This window comes from Hippocampus guttulatus, chromosome 12 (genome assembly GCF_054856545.1).
Source record: "Hippocampus guttulatus isolate MCC_2025c chromosome 12, RoL_Hgut_1.0, whole genome shotgun sequence".
Lineage (NCBI taxonomy): Eukaryota > Metazoa > Chordata > Actinopteri > Syngnathiformes > Syngnathidae > Hippocampus > Hippocampus guttulatus.
This window is the reverse complement of record NC_141272.1, coordinates 6,660,134-6,682,182: the sequence shown is the minus strand read 5'-3', so window position 1 is coordinate 6,682,182 and position 22,049 is coordinate 6,660,134. Positions and strand designations below refer to the sequence as shown.

Here is a 22,049-nt window from a genome sequence, read left to right as displayed (position 1 = left end):
TTTACTGTATCCGTATGTTTCCAAATCAAAGCCAAAACTTATGATTGGTCTTTTTTCCCCATCGAATGTTTCCTCTATGTATTGTGTATGCATTTATATATTTTTAGAATGACTATGACTAAATATCTTTTTCTCTTTGCTTGACATTGCACTCATTACATACACACTCTCTCACTCTGCAGCCATACAAAACTTATAATCACAACTGTAATATCCTGTTGTTTCGGATTATTCTCAGAATGCCAGCAGCCTAATCCTCATCATGCTGACTCAATCCACTTAAATTGCTTTCAATCATTGCCTTGTGCACTGGTTCCCCGCACAAAAGAAATATATTCCGAATATAAATTCTCTGGTACGGGCCCCTTCAAAATAGCGTGGCAGAGGTCACAAACTGCTTGGTGAGAAATGCATTTACGGAAGATGAAGTACAGAGGCTGCTGTGTCACTGGAGGACAGAAACCTGCTTATTATATTCCTCAGAATTACTAAGAAGCTTAAACGAAATACCTGCACTGTCTTCTAAAGAGCATTATTCAAGAAGCTAACAGTGCTGACCGTTATTGTGAATGTCTGAGTGTCTGAAGTGGACTAGTTATTAGATTTACTCCCTCAAGTGAAGCGAGTTTGCCTCTTGAATGTATTCAATAGTTTTTGAATAGTGAGTGGTACATTTAGATGTTCCCGTGTCCAAAATAGTAGCTCCATTTCATGTTGAGCCGAAACACCTCATATCCTCTTCAACAGACTGCTGTTTATGTTTCAACCCGGCCTGACATGCTGTGTGTTTCTCTAACAGCCACCGCAGAGGAAAGTCCAACTGGTTTGTTCGTTAGACAACAGAGGCATGAGGGGAGGAAGACAGACAAATTTGGGGTGGTGCAGAGGTGGCGGGAAGTACGATGCTGAATTATAAAAGGGAGCCAAGAAAGGTGAGAGGGTAGAGGAGAAGAAGAGGAAGATGTTTGTGGTGACACGGGGAGATTGATGGAGGACCAGATCATTCGAGGGAGGCGGAGTAGAGCACCAAAAATGAAGTAAAAGTAGAAACAGTAGTGGAAGTCAGGAGAGAAGGAAAATTAGTCCGTGTCAGAGGGGAAAGAGATGGAAGAGGAGAACAGATGTGGAGAGAAGACAAAGGATGGGTGGGTTGGGACCTCGGGGTTACATTCCTGAAGCGCAACCAACCTGGTGCTGCTCCTCTCCCCAACGTAAACACAGAATGGAAAGGAGGACTAACAATCTGTCACAGTATTAGGGAAAGATAAATGCCTCAGAGTGGGAGCAGATTCAAGAAAAAGACTTGATAAACTAAGATATGAGTAAGTATTTGACAGTTGACATTATGACAGCATGAATTAAATGTTGACTACATCATCCAGTCATAACCTTTTATGACCATTTTCATCCCATTCCATCATGGCTGCCCCTGCCAGGTACTGCAAATTGATATTTAAAATAAACTTTGCTCATTTGAACCTATTGCGTTTGCTGGGTTGCTCATACTTGGCTGAGCATATGATGTAGTTGTGTTCCAACAACGTTCACTTGATCGATTAATGGTGCCATTGCTACATCTGTTGGCCAGAGAAGATGATGCAGCTCTTTTTCAATGACTTTAGTCGCAAAACGAAGCTGCGCTGAAATATAAAAGCTCCAAATCGATTTAATTGGAAGAGTATAGTCATCAAACAAATGTTTATTATTGCACTTGTAATTTGCAGTAGAGTAGAACATCATTGCATCATAAGATGAATGGGATAATATTTTGATTTGCTTAAAATCAAACAACAGTTTCATTACATACATGAAAGAGGCGACATATTACTTTACTAATGCATTACTTTACTTCTTGCATGCAATTTGGAGACAGTATTTTCATATCTGAAATAGAACCATGTAGAAGTACAAAATAAAATACATGTGAAAAAAGTCACATACAGTATCATCATAAAATCCCACTCAATAGAGTTTCTTATAAAACAGGCCTTGCTGTCATCATTTAAATAAAAAGACGCTGTCCTCGACCTCCTACCACAAACAAGTTCGGGTTGAAGGTATTGCACCAGGTTGGATTACCCACAGAACCAAGACAGAATGCGGCAGACAACTAAAACTTAAACATCTTTTTTACAAAAAAAAATTATATACAGTATATATATGAATTGTGAATATCCACAAAATCTAAAAGAAAGCAAGGCAGCTGCTGTCTAAATATTTGGAAAATCATAATTATACTGTACTCTCTTGAGTTTTTGAGGGTAGTGGTTTATCCTTCAGCAGTTCACAACTGCAGGGTCTTTTCTCTTTGGCCTTAATTGAGGGCCTTTATTTCTCTGGAGGGAAATATAAGGGAAAACAAAGAAAGACTCAGAGATGACGGTAACTATGCTTAACTGTTTTGTGAAGCGCTTTGTTACAGCTGTCGCTGTTGTGAAAGCGCTATATAAATCTGCATGTATTGTATTGTATTGTATGCATATGCAATGTACTAAACATTATAATTTAAGATTTTACTTTTAATTCCGATGAGATTGAAAATGTTAACACTTTACAATCTATCGTTTTTCTAACCAGTCAAATAATAACTGCCATGAATTTAAAAAAACAAAACAAATTACAATTGTATTCTGGTGCAATGCAGCATAAACAAAAATACTGTACAGGAAAATATGATACAAGCACAACCCAATATTTTGGAACATGCTCTTGGGTTTAAATGTAGAATGACTATCAAACTGAATAGCTTTTCAATAAAATATGTATCTGTTCCACATGCTGATCATTTCTTTTTTTTAATGGACAGTTAATAGTCAAAATTTAAACTTACCTTGGATCTACAGCTACATTAGTTACTGCTGCACCTATAAAAAGAAAAAGACCCAATTCAAATTCAAATTATATCCCAGTACAAAGTAGGCCTGTCTTCATAGTCCAGTCAGGAAATAAGTCTAAACAGCCATTCTGTATTGTGATACATGTATGTATTATTAACACTTTGCTTACTTTTCTGCTGTTTTATGTATTTCCATACCAGCACCAATGGAATCGTTGCGATGAACAACATTACTGAACAGATTGCTGTTTTTACACTAGGATTGTGATACTTTGGAATGCCTGTGGGTGAGAACAAATAATATGTATTTTTTTTTTCAAACGTCATATCTGGGGCTCCATAATTCACAGTACACTGTTAGCAAAAACATTCTCGGGGCAAACTACTTAGGAACCAAGCATGCAATGCTGATTTCAGTAATGTAACAAAAGTCGAAAAAAGAATGTTTTAAAACACAACACTGTCTATCTATCTCGTGCAGCCCCAAAGTCATTGACATTTTTAAAAATGTTTTTGAAACACCTTAACCAAACGTTTTGCCAATTTTTTGCTACTCCATACTCCATTTGTACATACGGTATACTGTACATGAATCTAAATATTAGATGCCTCTTTCACTATGATTCAGTACGGTTCTACACCCCTGCAAACTACAACCACACTAATTACCACATGGTGAAATGAATGTTTCTCTGACGGTGTCAATCAAAATTGAACAGGCAGAATTTTTTTGAACATTGGTATAAGATGTATATGATGTCATAATGGAAAAATGAAGATTCAAATTTGCTTCATGAGGCAGTTGTATTTTTTGATTCCGCTAGATGACATTGTTTGATGTTTCTCATGTAAATACGTGCTTTAGCTCAATAAAGGTTAGAAAACAACGGTGCAAATCAAGAGGGTCTGTTACCAAGAGCGCATTTCTCACTTCTCAAACGTCAACTCAGACTTTGGGGCAACAAACTCTCATGACTTTATATTTTTGAATCTGTTGAATGTACTACTCACAGACAGACAACGACTCAGATGTGCCACCATCCACGGAACAACTAATGAATGTTTCTTCTCCATCAGAGCAGTTGAAGGACACGGTACTGGAAATGTTGTACAACAATGTTTTTGGATCGCTCTCCTCGCTCACGTTCAGAACCTTCAATGTCAGGCCACTGCTGTTCCCGACACTCCACATCAACTCGGTGTGCGGATAGCCTCCATGTGAGGCACACGTCAACAGGCAGCGATGTGCAGAACAAAACGTTGTGACTGCAGGTTTGCTGTAGTGGGCTGCCAGAGTGCAAAAAAAAAGGGTAGCCTTGTTAGAAACTTAATTTGTCAATGAGTTAAACACACGCACACGCACACGCACACACACACACACACACACACACACAAATTAAGATATGAACATGTATGTAATGTACCTGTGACACTGAGGTGTATGCCTGTGACAGAAACATTTGGCCTTTCATTATACTGGATGTAACACTGATAGTCTCCACTATGCGAAGCATTCAGTTTGATCATTTGGACGGTTGCAGTGTTGTTTTCCACTCTGGTGTTTTCCCATTTCTCTGGTATCTTTTTCAATTTATGGAAGCCATTTACAAATTCTCCGCCCCTTTGGAAGTAGAAGAATTCGATCGTCTTATGCTGGTCCACAGGACAGTGAATGGTCACATTCTTACCAACTTCACCTCCGAGTTGAATCTGAGCAACACTTTCTGCAAGAGAAGCAAAATTAACCGTTACCTCGAGCGAAACCAGTTTAGTAACTATTGAGCAAGTTTTCACAAAGTAGCTCCATTAAACTGTGGATATAAGGCCAATTCAGAAAAAGGAAGCCACTTTTTACACTTTGGATCGCAGTGGAACCATTACCATCACCCCAGTGTTCATACAAAATCCCAAATTGAAGGGATTTGAGCCCTTTAAAAAAAAAAAAATCTATTTTATATTCTGGACTGGTCGCCTGTCAAGTTTTTTTTTCTTTTCAGAGGACATGTGCTGTAGATACAGAAACCTTTTAAAACTCACATTCAGACATCATTGAATGGGAATTTAATCCATTTTGCCTCCGTGGAAGCGAGCCGCTCGTGTCAGGGGCCATCAACATGGTGCCCGTGGGTGCCAGGCAGCCCTTAAGGACCACATGAGTAGCCCCTGGGCTTGTTCTACAAATAATAAATATATAGCTAACCAGTGTAGTGATCATTTGTACAGATTTATATAAATTAAGTGTTGCAGATTGATATTTATCTGTTTCCTACAATTGATGATAATTCTTATGAGAAACTATCAACATAATCAGTGTCTTCATAAAGATAGGTTGTCAATCATTAATCATATGTCAAGGAAGTTTTGGCAAATTTGTTATTTCAGAAGTGTACCGGCATAGAAAACTGGCCTTCACACTTCAGCAACTCCAAATGGTGGCATGTCATTGGTCTAGTAATCTTTCATAGAACGTAATCAAAGCAAATGGACAGACAAATACAGCACTCAAGGTTTCACTTCTCTCTCTCTGCTGTATGATTCACAAAGGGCCCCCCCTCCAAAAAAAAATAAATAAATACGGATTTGGGCCCATCTTCTTACGTCAAGATACAGACAGAAATAAGGCACTCTGTGGTTTTTCTTCTTTCTACCCACAATCTTGCTGCTGTAGACTGTAAATTTCCCCAGTGTGGGACAAATAAAGGATATTTTATCTTGTTTCTTTTTCCCAAATTGGGTGGAGGTCTGTGCTCTGCAAAGTGCTAATGTGGTTTCTCCATTGTGTCCCACTGGGGAAACAAAGGAGTAACATTGAATCCATAGTCATGGTAATAGTCGAGATTTATTGTGTACCAAACACAGGCCCATGTCTTTTTCGTTTTTAACATTTTGTTTCCCCCCTAGGTTCCAAAACAACTTAAAAGTGATTAAAACAGTCTGAGAACGCCTAGTGGGATCGAATGGGGTCATCTACAGTACAAACAAGCATCCACCCGTTTCCTGCACTGCCCATCTTCATGAGGGTTCACTGGTGAGCTCAAGCCTACCCCAGCTAGTTTGGAACGAGAAGCATTGCGCACTGGTTGTGACCCAGTCGCAGGGCACATACGAATAACCATTCACACTCACATTCACATCCAATGACGATTCACACTACATGCTTCAATGCAAGTAACGTGCATCTTTTGGAGTACCCAACCTCTGAACGGTGGGGCCAATGGCGCTAACTACACAACTACTGGCAATCTACAAACATTTAATTTTAAATTTTTCATTTTTATTTACTTTTTAAGTACAAATATATTTTACGTTTTATTTCAAATCCAAATAAACCATTTGTCATGGCTTTTTGTTTTTCACTTTGGAAAATATGTGGATTTGAAGGTTATGGGTTTGTGTGATCTTTCAAACTTCCTCTTCCGACAATTTGTTCTTTTCCATGTCAGTAGTCAGCTTCCTATTGACGTGGTTTCACTTCTCTCTTCCTCTTCAGAGATAATGATGCTCCCCTTAATTTGGTCTTTCTCTGTCTCTAATCTGATATGTTGTGCCATGATTAGAATGTGAAACTCTGCCTTCTCCTCCTAATGCAAAAGTTCAAATTTGGAATTACCGCTACTTTCCCGAACCACTGCATCCTCACATTTACAAAGAAAACATGATCACATTATCCAATTCAGCCATGATCAGAATCGCTTTATTTTCATGAGGATAGCGGCATGATCACATTATATTTATTATAATAAATATTATTTTGTTCTTGCACATCCATATCACAGTATGGGATTTGTGGTTTGAATCTCAGCTGCAGTGGGAGGAATTCACATGTAAGATTACTTGAATGAGTTTCCTCCTCTCACATTTCAAATACATGCATTTAAGCTTCATTTTTTAAATCTAAATTGTCCATACATTTGAATTCTTGTTTGTCTATATGCACCCTGTGACTGACTTGAGTGTAGGCTGTCCAAGTCATTTGGGATAATGACTGGATAGCCTAAAAATGATGCATTGATTATTTTGGAGTAATCGTTACATTATTTGTGAGAAAATTACTTTGAAAAATATGTGATATTATTCATATTACATTTCCCCTTCCATTTAGTTCTCTAAATAGCAATTTATTTACAAATAAGGAAGACAGTAAGGCGCTTACTAAATTGACTGTTGAAGTATTTCGCAATACTGTTTGGAAACTCGACCTTTCCATTCCAATCCAGAGGAGGAGCGGACATATTGTTTATGTCATGTTGAAAATGGAATGCATTTTTTGTTTTATTGTCCTCTCTGTATTATGATTTGAGGAGACAATTATTTTGTAAATTGTTGGATGTGGCAGTGTATTTGTTACAATGTCAGAGGAAGAAAGACTGCAATATCGGTTCAAGTGCAAGCCTTTTTTTTTTGGCTGAGTGTCTGTTACGTGCTTGGATGCTACATCAGGGGACTCTCTTTGTTTGATATATTTGTCGATGTCTGTTTGTTTTTGTGTGTTCTTAGCCAATGTCGGCTGGGCCCTTTTATTTGTGCATGACACTAAAATAAGAAATAAACTAACCTAAAACTAAAACTTCAAAAGCTTTTCAACATGATTTTGATTTTGACTCTAAAAGGATAATCACATGTGAGTGTTAAATACAAAACAACTGAATTAATCGTTACTTCTTGATAATATCAGGATTCATTTAAAGCAATGATATCAAATGTATGGATTGCTTCAGCAACGTGTGAACAGTCACGATTCTTTCTCATCGTGTGATCACGACAGGATGGCGCTTTAAATTAGAGGGTTCTCTTTCCTCAAACACTCAACTGGAACAAAGCTTGTTGGGGGTTGAAGGATTCCTCAACCTCCAACATTACAGTGCATAAAATTGCTCTAAAACTCTCTTTTGTTGTTAACAGAAGTAAGCACTCACCTTGGGGGGCCAAGGGCCAACTTACAGTGAAAATTAAAGCCAACAGTCTCCGTAGAACACTTGTTTTTCTAAGAAGAGAGAATGAAAGCCCACTTAATATTTGTCTTCACACGAGTTATCAAGAAGAAACAAGAGCATGTGTATATTATCATCTACTGAGAAACCTCCACAGCATGCTAAGATATGCACCTTTTTCAAATTGCAAATATACCAAAATATTGAATATTGATGACTCACATACAAACAGGACAGTTGTGGAAGTAATACTTACATAAATTGTGGCGCAACCCAAATCGAGATCTGTTCAAAAGAGCATATTTAACTTGTAAAACTGATTTCGACAGTCATTTGAGACTCAACAATCCCAGTTACTCCAGCAGACATATGAAAGTTTTCATTATTATCCATTCATCCAAATATTTTCTTCCAATCATTTCCGCTTATCCTCATGAAGGTCGCGGGGCGTGCTGGAGCTTATCCCAGCTGTCTTCGGGCAGTAGGCAGGGACACCCTGAACTGGTTGCGAGCCAATCGCAGGGCACACATTGACGAACAACTATGTGCGCTCACACTCACACCTAGGGACAATTTAGAGTGTTCAATCAGCCTGCCATGCATGTTTTTGGAATGTGGGGGGAAACCGGAGTACCCGGAGAAACCCCAGGCAGGCACGGGGAGAACATGCAAACTCCACACAGGCCAATAACATTATTTTCCATCATTGCAATGGTAAAGGGGACTGGTTTACAAATATAAGGATTATTACATAATACAAATAAACTAAAGAAACAAAATGAGGTAAGGCAAAGCAAAGAAGAAATATAATATCTTACCATGTTGGCGTCTTCCTCGCAACTGTAACTGAATGCAAATGCATGTGAGTATGTGGAGTGTGTGGAACTAGGAGAGTGACGTGACAACTTCCTCTTTGTTCGGGTGAAAGTTGACTCATTCAATCACACTAAAAAAATTAGAAGCGTGGCTTCTTCTTTTTTTCACAAAGAACAAAAGTCACTCATAATTTTAATATTATTGAGGTACTATGTTTGTCCTGCATGTCATTCCAAAACCGCAAAGAAATACTGGACTAGTACTCACATTGAGCAGTATAAGACCCAGTTTAAGGACAACTCTGCTATCTAGTGTCGATTCTGATATTATAATTTAAAACTACAGTCAACGGCTGCAAATTTGCTGTTCGACACTAGCGGATTTGTATATTCACGGGTTTTTTCTCTTTTTTTCCCAATTTTTCAAATAATTTGTCTAGATTTTCCATCACATTTCCCTAGTCTTTTGTGAAGACTGTAACTACTTTTCAGCACCTTATGAAGAATTGTTCTTGTTCTTACACAGAAACGCCTTCATTGTGTACCGTCGTTATGCATATCGCAACATTGGCAAAGTCTTCACAAAAATACCTGAAAATTTGCCAATTTGCCACAAAGTTACGTAGTTTTACGTAAAATGCGTAAGATTTCAGGACAGCATGGTCACGTGACTTCAGGTTTCGGTGTTTCGTAGCAACCACGCAAGTGTTATCTTGGAGAAGCAAGGGAGCGAACTGCAACAGTTTGCGCTGCTTCACTCCACGGATTCAGATTTATTTGTGGAGGCAGAGAAGTAGTATGTGGCTGAGGGCTATTGAAGTGTTGTTTGTCTCCATGAACCAACGCCATCGCTAATCTGCTGACGTGAGGAGGATCCTTTTACTGAGGCAGTGTGCTAACCACAGCTAGCTTCTTAAGTCACTACAGGGCTGGACTAAAACACCGTTAACATTCTAATGGTAATGTAAGAAACCAATTAATAATACATCTACTTGTATGCATGTTCGTTAAATGCAGTAAAGTTTATTCTTACCAGACGTGTATATACTGTGTAAGTTATTCGCCCTTTCCCACACTACGATTGTTAAATTTAACGATGCAATTTAATGAATGTTGGTGTGAACGATCAAATCATCAATTGCTACGAACGAACACGGACAAACAATGTTATGCTCATGTACCAATGTCCTCAGCTAGCCTCCTCCACGCTCGTGACGGCCAAATCCACCAATGTAGAACGCGGTCGCAACCAGGTTGCACTCCACCTTTAGTCCAAAGTTAGCTGGAATCGGCTCCAGCTCCTCGGTGACTTTAATGAGGACATGCACTTACATGATGTAATGAGGACATGCACTTACATGATGGATGAAGGATAGAATATTACTATTTAACTTTACGTGCTGTATAAAGCCACTTTGAATTGCAACTACATTAATACATAGTATTGAAAATACTGATGATTATTTTTGCAAAGGCACCTTTGTATTCGATTTTATTCGAATGTGTATGACATCCGATGTGTTTATCCAAAGCATTAACGTAATTTTTCAAATTGTGTGTTGTGTATTTCAACATCTACCTCCTTCTGTACGTGTTTCATATAGGAGATGACCCAGCAACCAATCGATGGGCGTAAAAAGTTTATCCTTACCACTACGGGAAACTTCTTTGAACTAAAGCCGCCATCCCTTCTGAATGACAGCCCAGAACTCAACAACTTCTTGGATGATGGGAACCAATTTGTCTTGTCCATCACCAGACATGAAAGTGATCTTCACCTGTCAAATAAGGTAGCGCAAACTTCAATTATCAACATTTTTTTTAGTACATCAAAGCATCTTACTCAGGTGAGTCATCCCTTATCCCACGCCATATCCTACTCGGCCAATAGTGAGTTTGGCTTTTGATACCATGACAACGGGGTAGAGCTTGAGCTTTGCCACAACAGGCCTAGCAGGCAAGCTCTCATCATCTTGCCAGCAGGTGTATGGGAAACAGCAGTCTTGAATCTCAGCACTGAGTGCAATTTCTGGTTGATGTTTGGCTGTCTCCTTTTCCGTGTCACTCGGCGGTGTAGCTCTTGTCATGTCACCTGCGTTTGGTGGCTCTGGATCTTTAGCCACTCTAGTTGATCATGCATTGGTAGAAACTTGGTATCAGGGATGTTGTTATATAAATGAGTCCCACTGCTTTGTAACATTGGGGCGTAGATGGCTCACTCACAGACATTTTCAGAAATTATCAGATGAGTAAATATTTAATTGCTTGTTTAATTTTACACTTTATCTTCAGGCAGGCACTTTAAATACAGAAGGATTTGTCTACAGGCAGTTACAAGCACATTTCTCCTTTAAATGAATTCCTCTTCCTTCATCAGATCGAAGCATTGGAAGCTGGCCAAGAGAAAGTGTTGGTGTTCTTCAAGCTCTACCCCACAGTGATCACAGTGGAGAACCTCCACCAGAGCATCCTCGTATCATCCATGCTGGACTCCCCTATTAACACTCTATACCAGGCTGTGAGACGGGTCTTTGCACCTGTGCTGCTGAAGGATGAACACTGGCGTTCGGTGTTTGATCCCAAGCTTGCGAGTTTACTCAGTGAGTTGGAGCTGGGTCTGGGCTCAGTGGTCCGCCAGTCAGGAGCACAACCGTCTGACTTGAAAAGAGGACACTCGGAAGAAGATGTTTTGGGTATGTGCACACAGACCATTAAGTTGTGTGTGGGTCAATGTCCAGGGTCCAGTGAGTTGCAGTTGTAGTGTGATTTTGTCATTTTCCCACATGTGTTTGAGAGCTTTTGTTATAGTCCAATGAGCTTAAGGTTGGACTTTTTGGACATAATTCCAGAAGTTACTTGCACAAACGCAACACAAAAGAGCACTAAAGCTACAGTAAAACCTGGTGATGGCAGCATCATGCTTTAGGGGTGTTTATCTTCAACTGGAACTGGTGCCTTAGAAGTTGTAAGGAATAATCAGGATAATCAATAGAAGGTGTTAGTGAAGGTTTGGTAACTTCAGACTTCTGTTAGAAAGAAAAACTAAATATCTGGGAAGGCTTGTAGATCAGCTGAAAAAGCCTACTAGAACAGATGAAATTAATTTCGGGTTAATCAGAGGCACACAAATGGTTGTAGGTGTGTGCTGCGGACTCCCATTTAACATGAGTTTGAATGTAATTAATCAGCAAAATCTCAGTTGTAGCGAACTGTGCCCACTTGTGCAACCTCGTTATCTCAGTTATTATTATTTCATTCCCCGCTGAAAAAGAAAAAGAAAATCCCAGAAATACCGGTAAATGTTGTTGTACAGGTTATAGGTAACATTCATTTTTTAAATGACACATCTTTGTGTTTATTACTTTACTTTATGTTAACTGTTTTGTTAAGCGCTTTGTTACAGCTGCCGCTGTTGTGAAAGCGCAATATAAATCAGCATGTATTGTATTGTATTGTATCTTGGTATCTTTTTTTTTTTTTTAATTTGAAAAAAATGACCACACAACTTTCTCCAATAATTCATGTGACGTTTTATACCTGTCTAACTTATGCAGGTATTCTTACACCCAATGATGAGTTCCTGTACTGGGCGGATGTAGCAGAGTCTGCAAAGAAGACCAATGTGAAAGAAAGGGCTGCATATTTCACTGAACAATTTAACCTTGTAGAGAAGGTATGCATATAAAGCATTATACTGTATATACTGTGTGTGTGTGTGTGTGTGTGTGTGTGTGTGTGTGTGTGTGTGTGTGTGTGTGTGTAAATGTTAGCAATTCACTTGGACTTGGTGGGTAAAATAAAAAAGGATGAATAATGAAGATGTTCGCTTATAAATGTGATTCTTTTAATCAAAACAAGACAAAATCATGTTAACTACCCTTGTGTATGTGTCTCCATCAGGAGTATTGTGGTCTTGATGGCCTGTCTTTGCCTGATGTTCTGGATCTAGTGGAGCAGAGTAGAGACACACTCGATGGTGTCTGGCGGCAGCTTGATTACGAACCTTACCCAGAAACACGCATGGTCCGACTGATGGACGTTATTGGTGAGAATTAGCCTCAACAAGACACGTACTAAGTAATTTCTACTCAAGGGATTTTTTTTTCTTTTTTAAAGGAACATGTTTGAAGGAATTTGGTTTTTTTTTGTCTTATTTCTTTTAAATCTTTGAGGTGGAGCCCTCGGACGATACGTCCAGAAGAAGCTCAGTGATCTAAAGATTTTTGAGCAGCCATTCGTGTCTGTGAGGGAGAGCTGGAAAACGGGGCTCGCTATCTGTGAGCATTGGGTTGCAGCTTGTGAACATCTAACTGGACAGGTGCGAGAATGTTTGAAATAGTGAATAAAACTACTAATAAAATGGTTTTAAAAAACATTGGATTGACTGACAAATATTTTCAAAACAATTGACCATTCTCAATGTCTGCTTTTTTTTTTTTAATCCTTCTAAAATGTTATTGCCAGGTCTGGAAGAGACATGCTCCTCATCCCTGGAAGGGAAACAAACACTGCCCGCAAATGCTACATTGCCTTGGCAAACGATTGGATGAGGTATACCGCATCAATCCACCTACCTACTTCATGAGTAACGAGTATTGTTTGAATGTTTCTCGCATTGTTATTTAGAGCCTCTCTCGATTAGTTGAGTATGGAATGCACTTTCTCCATCAGGTGGTGTCTTTGCGGATTTTCCATGAAAAGCTGCTGCGTTTGCTACCGGGAGGAAAGCAGCAGGCTCTGACTTCAGATTGTGTGTTTGAACCCTTCTCTGGCCTTAATCCTCTCCAGTACAACCCCTACACTGAGGTTAGTTGACTGGACTGGTTGTGTGCATGTGAACCTACCTAAACACCGACAATGTGCCTGTTTTTTTTTTTGGCCACTTCTTTATGTAAACCTCTGTGTCCCAATAGAGGATAGGCTCCAGCACCCCCCGCGTCCCTAGTGAGGATCAAGCGGTTCGGAAAATGGATGGATGGATGTGTCCCAATAGAAGAGATTTAGCAAAAGTGCCACCTGTAGATGTGACCTAAATATTAGCAGCTCTTGTCAAAAACTACACCCACAATAATAAAGATGCATTTAAAGTAATACATATATGACAGTGTTGATCAAACCATTTTCTTGATTCTTGCTTCATCTCTTGTCTTCCATCCCATCAGATCATGCACATTTGTCAGATGTGTCCAAAATGACTTCTAGCTGTACATCAGTGAAGGATGAGCAATTTGTCTACCTGATTCGAAAATTTTTGTGTTTTTGTAGCCCCTTTGGAGGGCAGCAGTGGCCCAGTTTGAGCGCATCATGGCTCCTTCAGAGCGCGAGGTGGCTGTCAGACTAAAGAGCTACATCGCTGATGTACAAGACAACCCACAACAGGTTGTGTAACAGCTCCGAATAAAATGTACACCCTACTCTTGGTTAACTTTAATGTATGCTCACTACAAGTACATGCTATCTCTGTAGCTGTTGCAGGTGTTTCAAAAACACAAGGAGTTAATCAGGCGGCCGACCATCAGAAAAGAGCTCCAGTCTGAGAGAGACACTCTATTGGCAAGACTTCTTGACTACAACAAGGGTGAATTTGTCTTTCTTTCTGTCAGTTTATGAGCAAAGCTATCTCACAATTTTGAAACGCTCTTTTTTCAAAACTAGGATGAAGAAATCACATGTTAGATTCTATAATGAAACACATTAATTTTGTTACTCGTCTCTTAACCCTTTTAATAGGGTTGAAGACAGACTTTGAGAGTCGCTGCCATGGAACTCCAGGAGAGAAGGCTGGCCCACTCATGGGGAGAAACCTCTCTGATGTGGTCAATAGAATTATCTGGGTCCAGCACATCATTCACAAGGTAGCCTTATAAATGAATACACATAACTGTTCAGTCGTCTGCGAGGACAAATTTTGCACATTTTATTCTGCTTTAGCCATGCTCTTAAAATTGTACATAATTATGAAACCTCTGCATCTCTGAATACAGGGAACATAAATACTTAAAAGAATGAAGAGTAAATCATCAAAAATACACAAAGACCGCTGGGGGATATGTTCCTCCCTAAAAATCAGGCAATAGGTGACTCACCTATAAGCGGATGCCCACTGTACAGTATACACTGTATGTATTATTTTGTTGTGGTTATTGCAGTGTTTACATCTTTCTTTTTTTTTTAATCATTTAAATTGCCATAAATCTGTGGTCTAAAAGTCTAAAAAGATACACACAACGAAAAGCAAAACTAAAGTTAAGGAAATACACACTTGACCAACAAATTGTACAACAATGTAAATCTTCACGCCACTCTAAAACCTCAATGGAATGCAATCCAAAGTAAAGTCATTCTTAGATCTACTTTAAGGTCGTCCAATGTTGAAATGCAGCTGTGAAAAATGTCACTAAAACTAGAGCGTTAGTGGTGGACTTTTTGCCCAGTGCTGCATACATTTTGATGAATATATTAAAACACGTGGTAGATTGCTGCTTGCTTGTGCTTTCCACCCTACATTAGGTGGAGGACTGTGTCCGCATTGCCGAGGCTCTGCTGTCAGATCTGTCAGGGTTCAAAGGGTTTGTGCATTTCTGTGATGACTCGCTGGAGGTTTTGAGAGCTTATGAACAGGAACTGTTTGAAGACTGGTCCAGAGATTTATTGTCTAGTCTGGCTGATTCCAAGTCAGGACTCAGGTGAGACATAGTCAACTTTTTGTAAAATAATTCATAAAACATACAAAAAAAAGCACACCGGATTTATAACAAAATTCTGCACGCGGGGCTCCAGACTAACATTTTTTTACTAGGAGCATAGTAGCCCCAAACTTAAACCATTTAGTGGCAGTCCGTAGCCTTGAACACACTGAACATATATTCCACATAATCTTTGTTACTTTAGTCTCCAGGCGAGTGACAGAGTGATGGAACTGGATCATGCAGATGGCAGGCTGAAGATCCATTACTCTGACAGATTGGTCAGTCTGCTCAGGGAGGTCAGACAGCTCGCTGCTCTGGGCTTTGCTATTCCTGCGAAGATCCAACTGGCCGCCAATACTGCAGACAAGTTCCATCGGCAGGCCATTGTCCTCAAACAGGTGACTTTCGAGTTTTCCTTCCGTGATCTTATTTTTTCTTCTTCTTTTCATTTCGATTGGGCTTACCTTTATAACACAGCTTTGCTATGTTGCATAGGTGGCAAACTTCTACAACACCATTGACCAGCAAATGATCCCTTCTCAGAGACCAATGATGCTTACGCTTGCTTTGGCTTTTGAGCAAGTTATCAAGGTAATCCCAGTGTCATGGCAATGACACAAATGCTACTGTCCTTATTACGAGCAAGTTGATTATTTTTATGCTCAAATCACCGCATAATTGTTTCTCTAACTGTGTCATGGTTATGGTGATTATTATGTGATAACATCTCATGTAACATCTCTCTTCTCTTTACAGAATCCTCGCTCTCAGTCAAAAGAATCTGGCAGTAAACTGCACATCACTTGGAACAATCCCAAAGAGCTGGAAGTTTACATCTCTAAATTGCAGTCTGCCACTGAGAAACTCTCCACTGAGAACAGAAAGCTGCGCAAATGGCACACGGATTTCACAGACAAGGTTGGACCGTACCGTTATGCTTGTATCACCTGGGTAATAATTTGACCCATTCTTGTTGTGTATTGTAAATATTTGTGGACAATAGCTCATAATTGGCTTTATGTTCATTTTTATGTGTGTTGCCAAGGTGGTGACATTGATGAATATTGACTTACTGAGACATCAACAATGGTGGAAAGAAGGCCTCCAGGAGCTCCGCACTGGTTTTGCCACTCTGGAGGCCCAGGTAATGATTGTTTTGTGTGTGTGTGTGTGTGTCTGTTATTGTGAAATCGATGTATCGTTGCGCTAGATTGAGGCTGAAGTATTTAGTGAAAACATAACCTTTGTATTTTGATATTCAGGGCTTTAGGTCTGATGACATGCAGGCATGGCGGCAGCACTGGAATCATCAGCTATACAAGGCACTTGAACACCAGTATCAGACCGGATTGGAAGCTCTGAACAAGAACCTACCCGAAATACATATTGACCTTACTTTCAAGTGAATGCCACGTCTTTATTGTCATCCACTATCCCTCGTTTCAATTTCACAAAATACATTTTCAGTGTCCTTTTTCCGAGCAGGCAGGGCCGGTTGCAGTTCCAACCGCCATTTGAGGAGATACGAGCACGCTATTACAGGGAGATGAAGAGGTTCATTTCAATCCCGAACCAATTCAAAGGAGTCAGTGCACCGGGCGATCCGGTTATCTTTGGTGCTATGATTGAGAGGAATGCTTTTGGGTTCCTCACCATCTTCAACAAGGCAGAGGACCTCTTTAGCCGCCTGCAGGCTATTCTACACAAGTACAAGGTGCCTGAACAACGTAATTTACAACATATCACTTCAATTTAAATAATTTAAACTTTCCCAAGTGAAAAATGCAGGCTGTTGGATGTTTTTTGTCAGCAGTTATTCATCTATTTTTTTGAAAGGGAAAGCCCGACCCTTCTTTGTTTCCTTTTTTATGTAGTCATCATTATTCTATGTTCAATATCATTTCTCCTTTCTGACACGGTTGCATTTAAAATGAGGAATCATGCATAGCTCACAATTTTTGGTGTGTGCGTGCGTGCGCCTGTATTGCGTGTTTGTTTTGTTTTGTTTGTTTCTTTAGGAGTGGGTGGTACTAGGTCAGGTAGATTTGGAGAAGTTAGTGGAGAAACATCTGACCTCTGTACAAGATTGGGAAAGAAATTTCAAGGCTCTGAAAGCCAGAGGAAAAGAATCAGAGCGCCTGCCCAGGTACATATTACACAAAACAACAAGTATGTTCTTCAACTCGCTGGATACTTAAAGAACTGATAAAAGCCAATGTTTCGCACTAGTGGGAGGCGCTGTATATCCTGGATTGGTTGCCAGCAAATCACAGGGCACACATACTGTATATACACATGTCGACAAACCACCATTCACATTTACATTCACACCGATGGTCAATTGGAATCTTCCGGCAAAGTAACGTTTTGATTCGGAGGGATTAGGGAAAAAAACTGTAATACCTACCTAAAAAGGAAACTCACAAAAGCATAAATAGGACATGTGCACTCCACACATTTGGGCCTGAGCTGAGATACACGGGGCCTCTTGACTGTGATGCAGGTGTCCTAACTTGTCCACCATGCTATGTGCACCCAAAAAATACCACCTAAGTGGTCTTCCTAGGTTTTTTTTCAGAATGAACAAGTGCCCTAACAAACAACGACATAAAACTCTCACTTTTACCACTATTTGAACTAATGTCTTTCCTTAATGCAAATGCATGTCCTTTCTTATTATCAGCCAGGAGAAAGTTGACTGTGTCACAGTGAACTGTGAGCCACTGAAAGCAGCCATCGATCGGCTGATCCAGAGGCTCTTTGACTTGCTGCTTCTGTCTCTTCGGAAGTCGATACAAGGTAGAGGGCACAATAAATAAATACATCAATAAATAAATCGAACCAGAAGACATTTTAAATCTCTCCCTTCACCCTTTTTTTGTCTACTGTTATAGGCTAATTCCATGTATTATCCTTGTTGTTTCGTCGATTTCAGGTCACACACAGGCCATAAACAGTTTTGTGTCAGAGTCAATGGAGACTTTGTCTACACGACCAGAAAATATTGAAGCGATTAGTACTGCCAGCAGCAAATATACCCAGATAGTGGCCAACAAACCTGAGGTAAGAGACAAATAACCCATACTGTGGAATTCAGAACACACACAAAAAAAAGTTGCATTTTGCTACTGTATTTTCAAATAGTTGAATGTAAAAGGTTGAACGCGATCCATTTCAGGCATGCTTTTTGCCCCTACACTATTCATTTTGAATTGTCATATGATTGCAAAAATAAGTGAACTGTTTTGCACAAACATATAAAAACAACGTAACCAATTAACTCTGACCATTAACTCTTAACACGCGTAGCGGATACAAACTCGTGACATGTTGATGAACCTGCAGAGGATACTATTACTGCTTGTGGCTGGCGGGTAAACACAGCTCACTTTGCAATTTAAATTCTCTTCTTTTTTTAATATTGACTTACTGTTAACCTAGCAATATTCTTTTTAGCAATTTGGCCAAAAAGCTGTGACCCATTTTCTTTCCTGTAATCATCATTAACAGTTTCCTCATTGCAATTTTCAATACACTTCTGCAATTGTATCACAAAAAAGGATGAAAGAAGCAAAACACATAGTATAAATCCCTTTCCTTGGGAGGGGTGTAGGTATTGGTAAGTCATGCAGCTCACTGCCAACTGTATGGGTCTGACTAGATCCTGCCTCAGTTCAAGTCAGCAGAGGAGAAGAACCGTTTACTGCGAGCAGTATCAGGGGCGGGGCTTGACTCCCTCTCCTCCCTGCGGGCCAAATGGGACAAACTGGAGCTTGTCATGGAGAGCCATCAGCTTATGATCAAAGATCAGGTATACCAGTGGAGCATCATGGTTTGCGTTTTCTGATGGGACACGTCTTCTGCTGGTGGTTGACTCGTTGCGATATCATGCTGTTCTCCTTTCTAGGTGGAAGTGATGCGAAGTCACACCACAGATCGTATCAATGCCTACAGGGCGGATCTGGAGAGGTTCAAGGCCCGCTGGGACCAGCTGAAACCCAAAGAAGAGCTGCTTGAATCTGGTGATCATGAAACCCTACTTGCCAGTCTTCAAACCATCAGAGATAAGCAGCAAGAGTTCCAGGAGTTAGAATTAATGCGCAATAAGCTAATGTAAGTAGTTTATTATATAGTTTATAGTCAGAATTTTAGAGGTGTGGAGAGAATGTATGGTTTCTGATCTTCCCACCCTCTTTTTCTCTTTACGCTACTTCTCCTCTCCTTAGTGAGGACTGTGTGTATTTTGACCTGGAGGTTTCAACTTTCCCTCTTGCTGAAGAGACAAAACAAGACATGGAGGAGTACAGTCAGATGTGGGGTCTGTATGAGGAGTGGCACCAAGGCTTTACGGAAAAGGCTCAGGAGGACTGGATCTCCTTCAGGTAAAGTAACAAACACAGATCAAAAACATACCACTGTTATAATTTTTATTCTTACTTTAAATGTTTTGTTTGCTTCAACATTTTTTCCCATTTGACAGGAGTAAGATCTATCTGTTTGAGGAGTTTCTATTCACATGGCAGGACAAACTTCGGAAGCTTGAACAGCCTACAGCCATTTCTGTTAAACTGCAAGAAGAAGTGGACAAATATAAGGTACACAATCCAGTAAAAAACATTTATTTTTCGTGTCAGTTGATATGCCTGAATTGACATTGTTGTGTGTTCCTTACACTCGGCAACTAACCTAAACATTGCTTTGCTCGTGTAAAAAAATATATTGCTCATGCATTTTTTAAAATGATACATTATTCACCAATGAAAAGTGGGGGCATCACGGTGGTTGACTGGTTAGCACGTCAGTCTAACAGTGCAGAGGTGCTTGGTTCGATTCCAGTTCCGGCCTTCCTGTGTGGAGTTTGCATGTTCTCCTCTGTGTGGTACTCCAGTTTCCTCCCACATTCCAGAAACGTGCGTGACAAGTTAATGGAACACTCTAAATTGTCCTTATGTGTGAGTGAGTGTGAATGGTTGTCCATCTATGTGTGCCCTGCGATTGGCTGGCAACCAGTTCAGGGTGTCCCCCGCCTACTGCCCTAAGATAGCAGGGAAAGGCTCCAGCACACCTGCGACCCCTGTGAGGATAAGCGCATTTAGAGAATGAATCGATGGATAAAGTCATCAGTGCGGCTGTTTTTAAGAGGCAGCTATTGTGAAAGCGCTATATAAATAAAACTGTCTTGTATTGTGTTGTATTGTAAATATTAGGGGATTGAGTTCATGCCCCACTTAGTTGTTGTGATTGTGTTCGATTTGAACGTTTAAATGAATAACTTTTCAATCTGTGTGTTCAGAACATTGTTCCAGTACTGAAGTATGTGCGTGGGGAACACCTGTCTCAAGACCATTGGTTGGACATGTTCCGTTTACTTGGTCTTCCACGGGGGATGACTTTAGAAAAACTCACCTTTAATGACCTCCTGGGAGTGGCAGATAACATTATTACAAAGGCCATGGAGCTTAAGGTATAGTACAGCGGATATAAAAACATTTCACACGCAAGATATTCGGGACATAAAAAAACGAGACAGAGATAAATCATTTCAAAACGTATATATATATATTTTTTACCACTGATGTGACCTATAATGTAATACAGCTCAATTAAAAGAAATCTTCGAGAGGGGAAGTAAAGATGAACTGAGATGATGTGGCTGCTCACCCTCTTAAAACTGGCAATGTCCCTTTGTTCGGAATTGACCAATCATATTGCACACACGTGCCACCATTTAAAGTGTCTCTGATGAACCCCAAATACATTTCCGCTATTCTAGTAGGTTTTTAACATCATTGGTTGCTTTCTCGCACGAGCCTGAAGGTTTTAACTAACTATTACTACTGTTTGGAACTGTTCATTATTCCCTCAACCTTGACTAAGGCCCCAATTTCAGTTTAAGAAAAAATAGCCCCAAAGCATGATGCTGCCACCACCACCATGCTTTGTTGTAGGAATGGTGCTCTTTTGGTGAAAAGCCGTGTTGTGTTTAAACATTCCTTTTGGAGTCATGGATAAAAACCTCAACCTTGATTTCTGTTGCTATGGTTTTGATTAATTTCTCATTGATAATGTCTTAAAACTTAAAACTGTTACTAATGCGAGGAGATAAATGTTCAGATTGCATTAAAAAGTCATAAGCATATGATGAAGTTGCATCTGCGGTTTTCAAGCTCAAATCACCCTCAGGTTTATACCTGGCTGAGTGTACTGTCTGTTTCATGTGTGCGTAGGACCTCAACAGCCGCGCCCAAGCAGAGGTGACAATCAGAGAAGGACTGAGAGAGTTGGATTTGTGGGGAGCAGCAGCTACCTTTAACCTCACAGAGTACACTGGTAGCAGTGGCTGCACTCTAAACATCATCAAAGACTGGAAAGATATAGTCAGCCAGGTAGAAGCATATACACATTGAAGCAAATGCACTCTCATGTACAGTATGTAATATTTGGTAGTGCTTCTTTTGTTGTTGTTTTTGTTGTCTTTTTCCCATGCACATTAATAGTCGTTGTGAAACTTTTTTTTAAAAGCTGTTTAAGTTGGTTGAAGGGTACAAGTATGGATTTATATTGTGGCATGGTACACTGTTCAATTAGAACTGAAGAACGTGCGACTTGAATATTTTAAATGAGTTTTACTCACTGTATGTATTGCCGAGGCACAAATTAAATAATTGGAGACATTTCCGAATTCAGCCAGTTTAGTATCGCAGTACCTCAAACAGTTTAGTATCGCAGTACCTTTGTAACCTTTTATTTCCACCACAACAAAAATCTGATTAGTAAA

General features: G+C 39.8%; 2 protein-coding genes across 4 annotated transcripts in view; one reads left to right on the top strand and one right to left on the bottom strand.

Moving 5' to 3' along the window:
- Positions 1-1,681: 1,681 nt before the first annotated feature.
- On the bottom strand, positions 1,682-8,628 carry LOC147197125 (T-lymphocyte activation antigen CD80-like). The gene is made up of 8 exons (XM_086126411.1): positions 8,586-8,628; positions 8,024-8,052; positions 7,753-7,820; positions 4,261-4,560; positions 3,848-4,123; positions 3,007-3,117; positions 2,831-2,864; positions 1,682-2,336 (listed from the first exon to the last, which is right to left on the bottom strand). Exons 1-8 carry the CDS (start codon positions 8,586-8,588, stop codon positions 2,315-2,317), a joined length of 843 nt encoding a protein of 280 aa, XP_085982537.1. The 5' UTR covers positions 8,589-8,628; the 3' UTR covers positions 1,682-2,314.
- A 654-nt stretch (positions 8,629-9,282) lies between these two features.
- Positions 9,283-22,049, top strand: part of dync2h1 (dynein cytoplasmic 2 heavy chain 1) — a 62,810-nt gene continuing 50,043 nt past the window's right edge. For all 3 annotated transcript variants that reach the window (XR_015102434.1, XM_086125237.1, XM_086125236.1), the window contains exons 1-27: positions 9,283-9,541; positions 10,187-10,372; positions 10,960-11,275; positions 12,137-12,255; positions 12,483-12,627; positions 12,755-12,900; positions 13,047-13,133; positions 13,254-13,388; positions 13,848-13,961; positions 14,049-14,160; positions 14,313-14,437; positions 15,093-15,268; positions 15,474-15,669; positions 15,767-15,862; positions 16,028-16,189; positions 16,317-16,415; positions 16,534-16,673; positions 16,757-16,985; positions 17,290-17,417; positions 17,955-18,070; positions 18,207-18,334; positions 18,933-19,082; positions 19,179-19,384; positions 19,498-19,653; positions 19,752-19,866; positions 20,565-20,735; positions 21,499-21,657. Coding sequence is in view for 2 of the 3 variants with exons in the window: in XM_086125237.1 (XP_085981363.1) it covers positions 9,539-9,541; positions 10,187-10,372; positions 10,960-11,275; positions 12,137-12,255; positions 12,483-12,627; positions 12,755-12,900; positions 13,047-13,133; positions 13,254-13,388; positions 13,848-13,961; positions 14,049-14,160; positions 14,313-14,437; positions 15,093-15,268; positions 15,474-15,669; positions 15,767-15,862; positions 16,028-16,189; positions 16,317-16,415; positions 16,534-16,673; positions 16,757-16,985; positions 17,290-17,417; positions 17,955-18,070; positions 18,207-18,334; positions 18,933-19,082; positions 19,179-19,384; positions 19,498-19,653; positions 19,752-19,866; positions 20,565-20,735; positions 21,499-21,657 (3,915 nt within the window). In the remaining variant the exon portion in view is untranslated. The remainder of the gene's footprint in view (positions 9,542-10,186; positions 10,373-10,959; positions 11,276-12,136; positions 12,256-12,482; positions 12,628-12,754; positions 12,901-13,046; positions 13,134-13,253; positions 13,389-13,847; positions 13,962-14,048; positions 14,161-14,312; positions 14,438-15,092; positions 15,269-15,473; positions 15,670-15,766; positions 15,863-16,027; positions 16,190-16,316; positions 16,416-16,533; positions 16,674-16,756; positions 16,986-17,289; positions 17,418-17,954; positions 18,071-18,206; positions 18,335-18,932; positions 19,083-19,178; positions 19,385-19,497; positions 19,654-19,751; positions 19,867-20,564; positions 20,736-21,498; positions 21,658-22,049) is intronic.

Coding starts and splice junctions, on each gene's coding strand:
- LOC147197125 (XM_086126411.1), bottom strand. Junction 4,561..7,752: donor TTGGCCCTTGGCCCCCCAAG/GTGAGTGCTTAC, acceptor CTTCTCTTGCAG/AAAGTGTTGCTCAGATTCAA. Junction 2,337..2,830: donor AATGTAGCTGTAGATCCAAG/GTAAGTTTAAAT, acceptor ATTTCCCTCCAG/AGAAATAAAGGCCCTCAATT.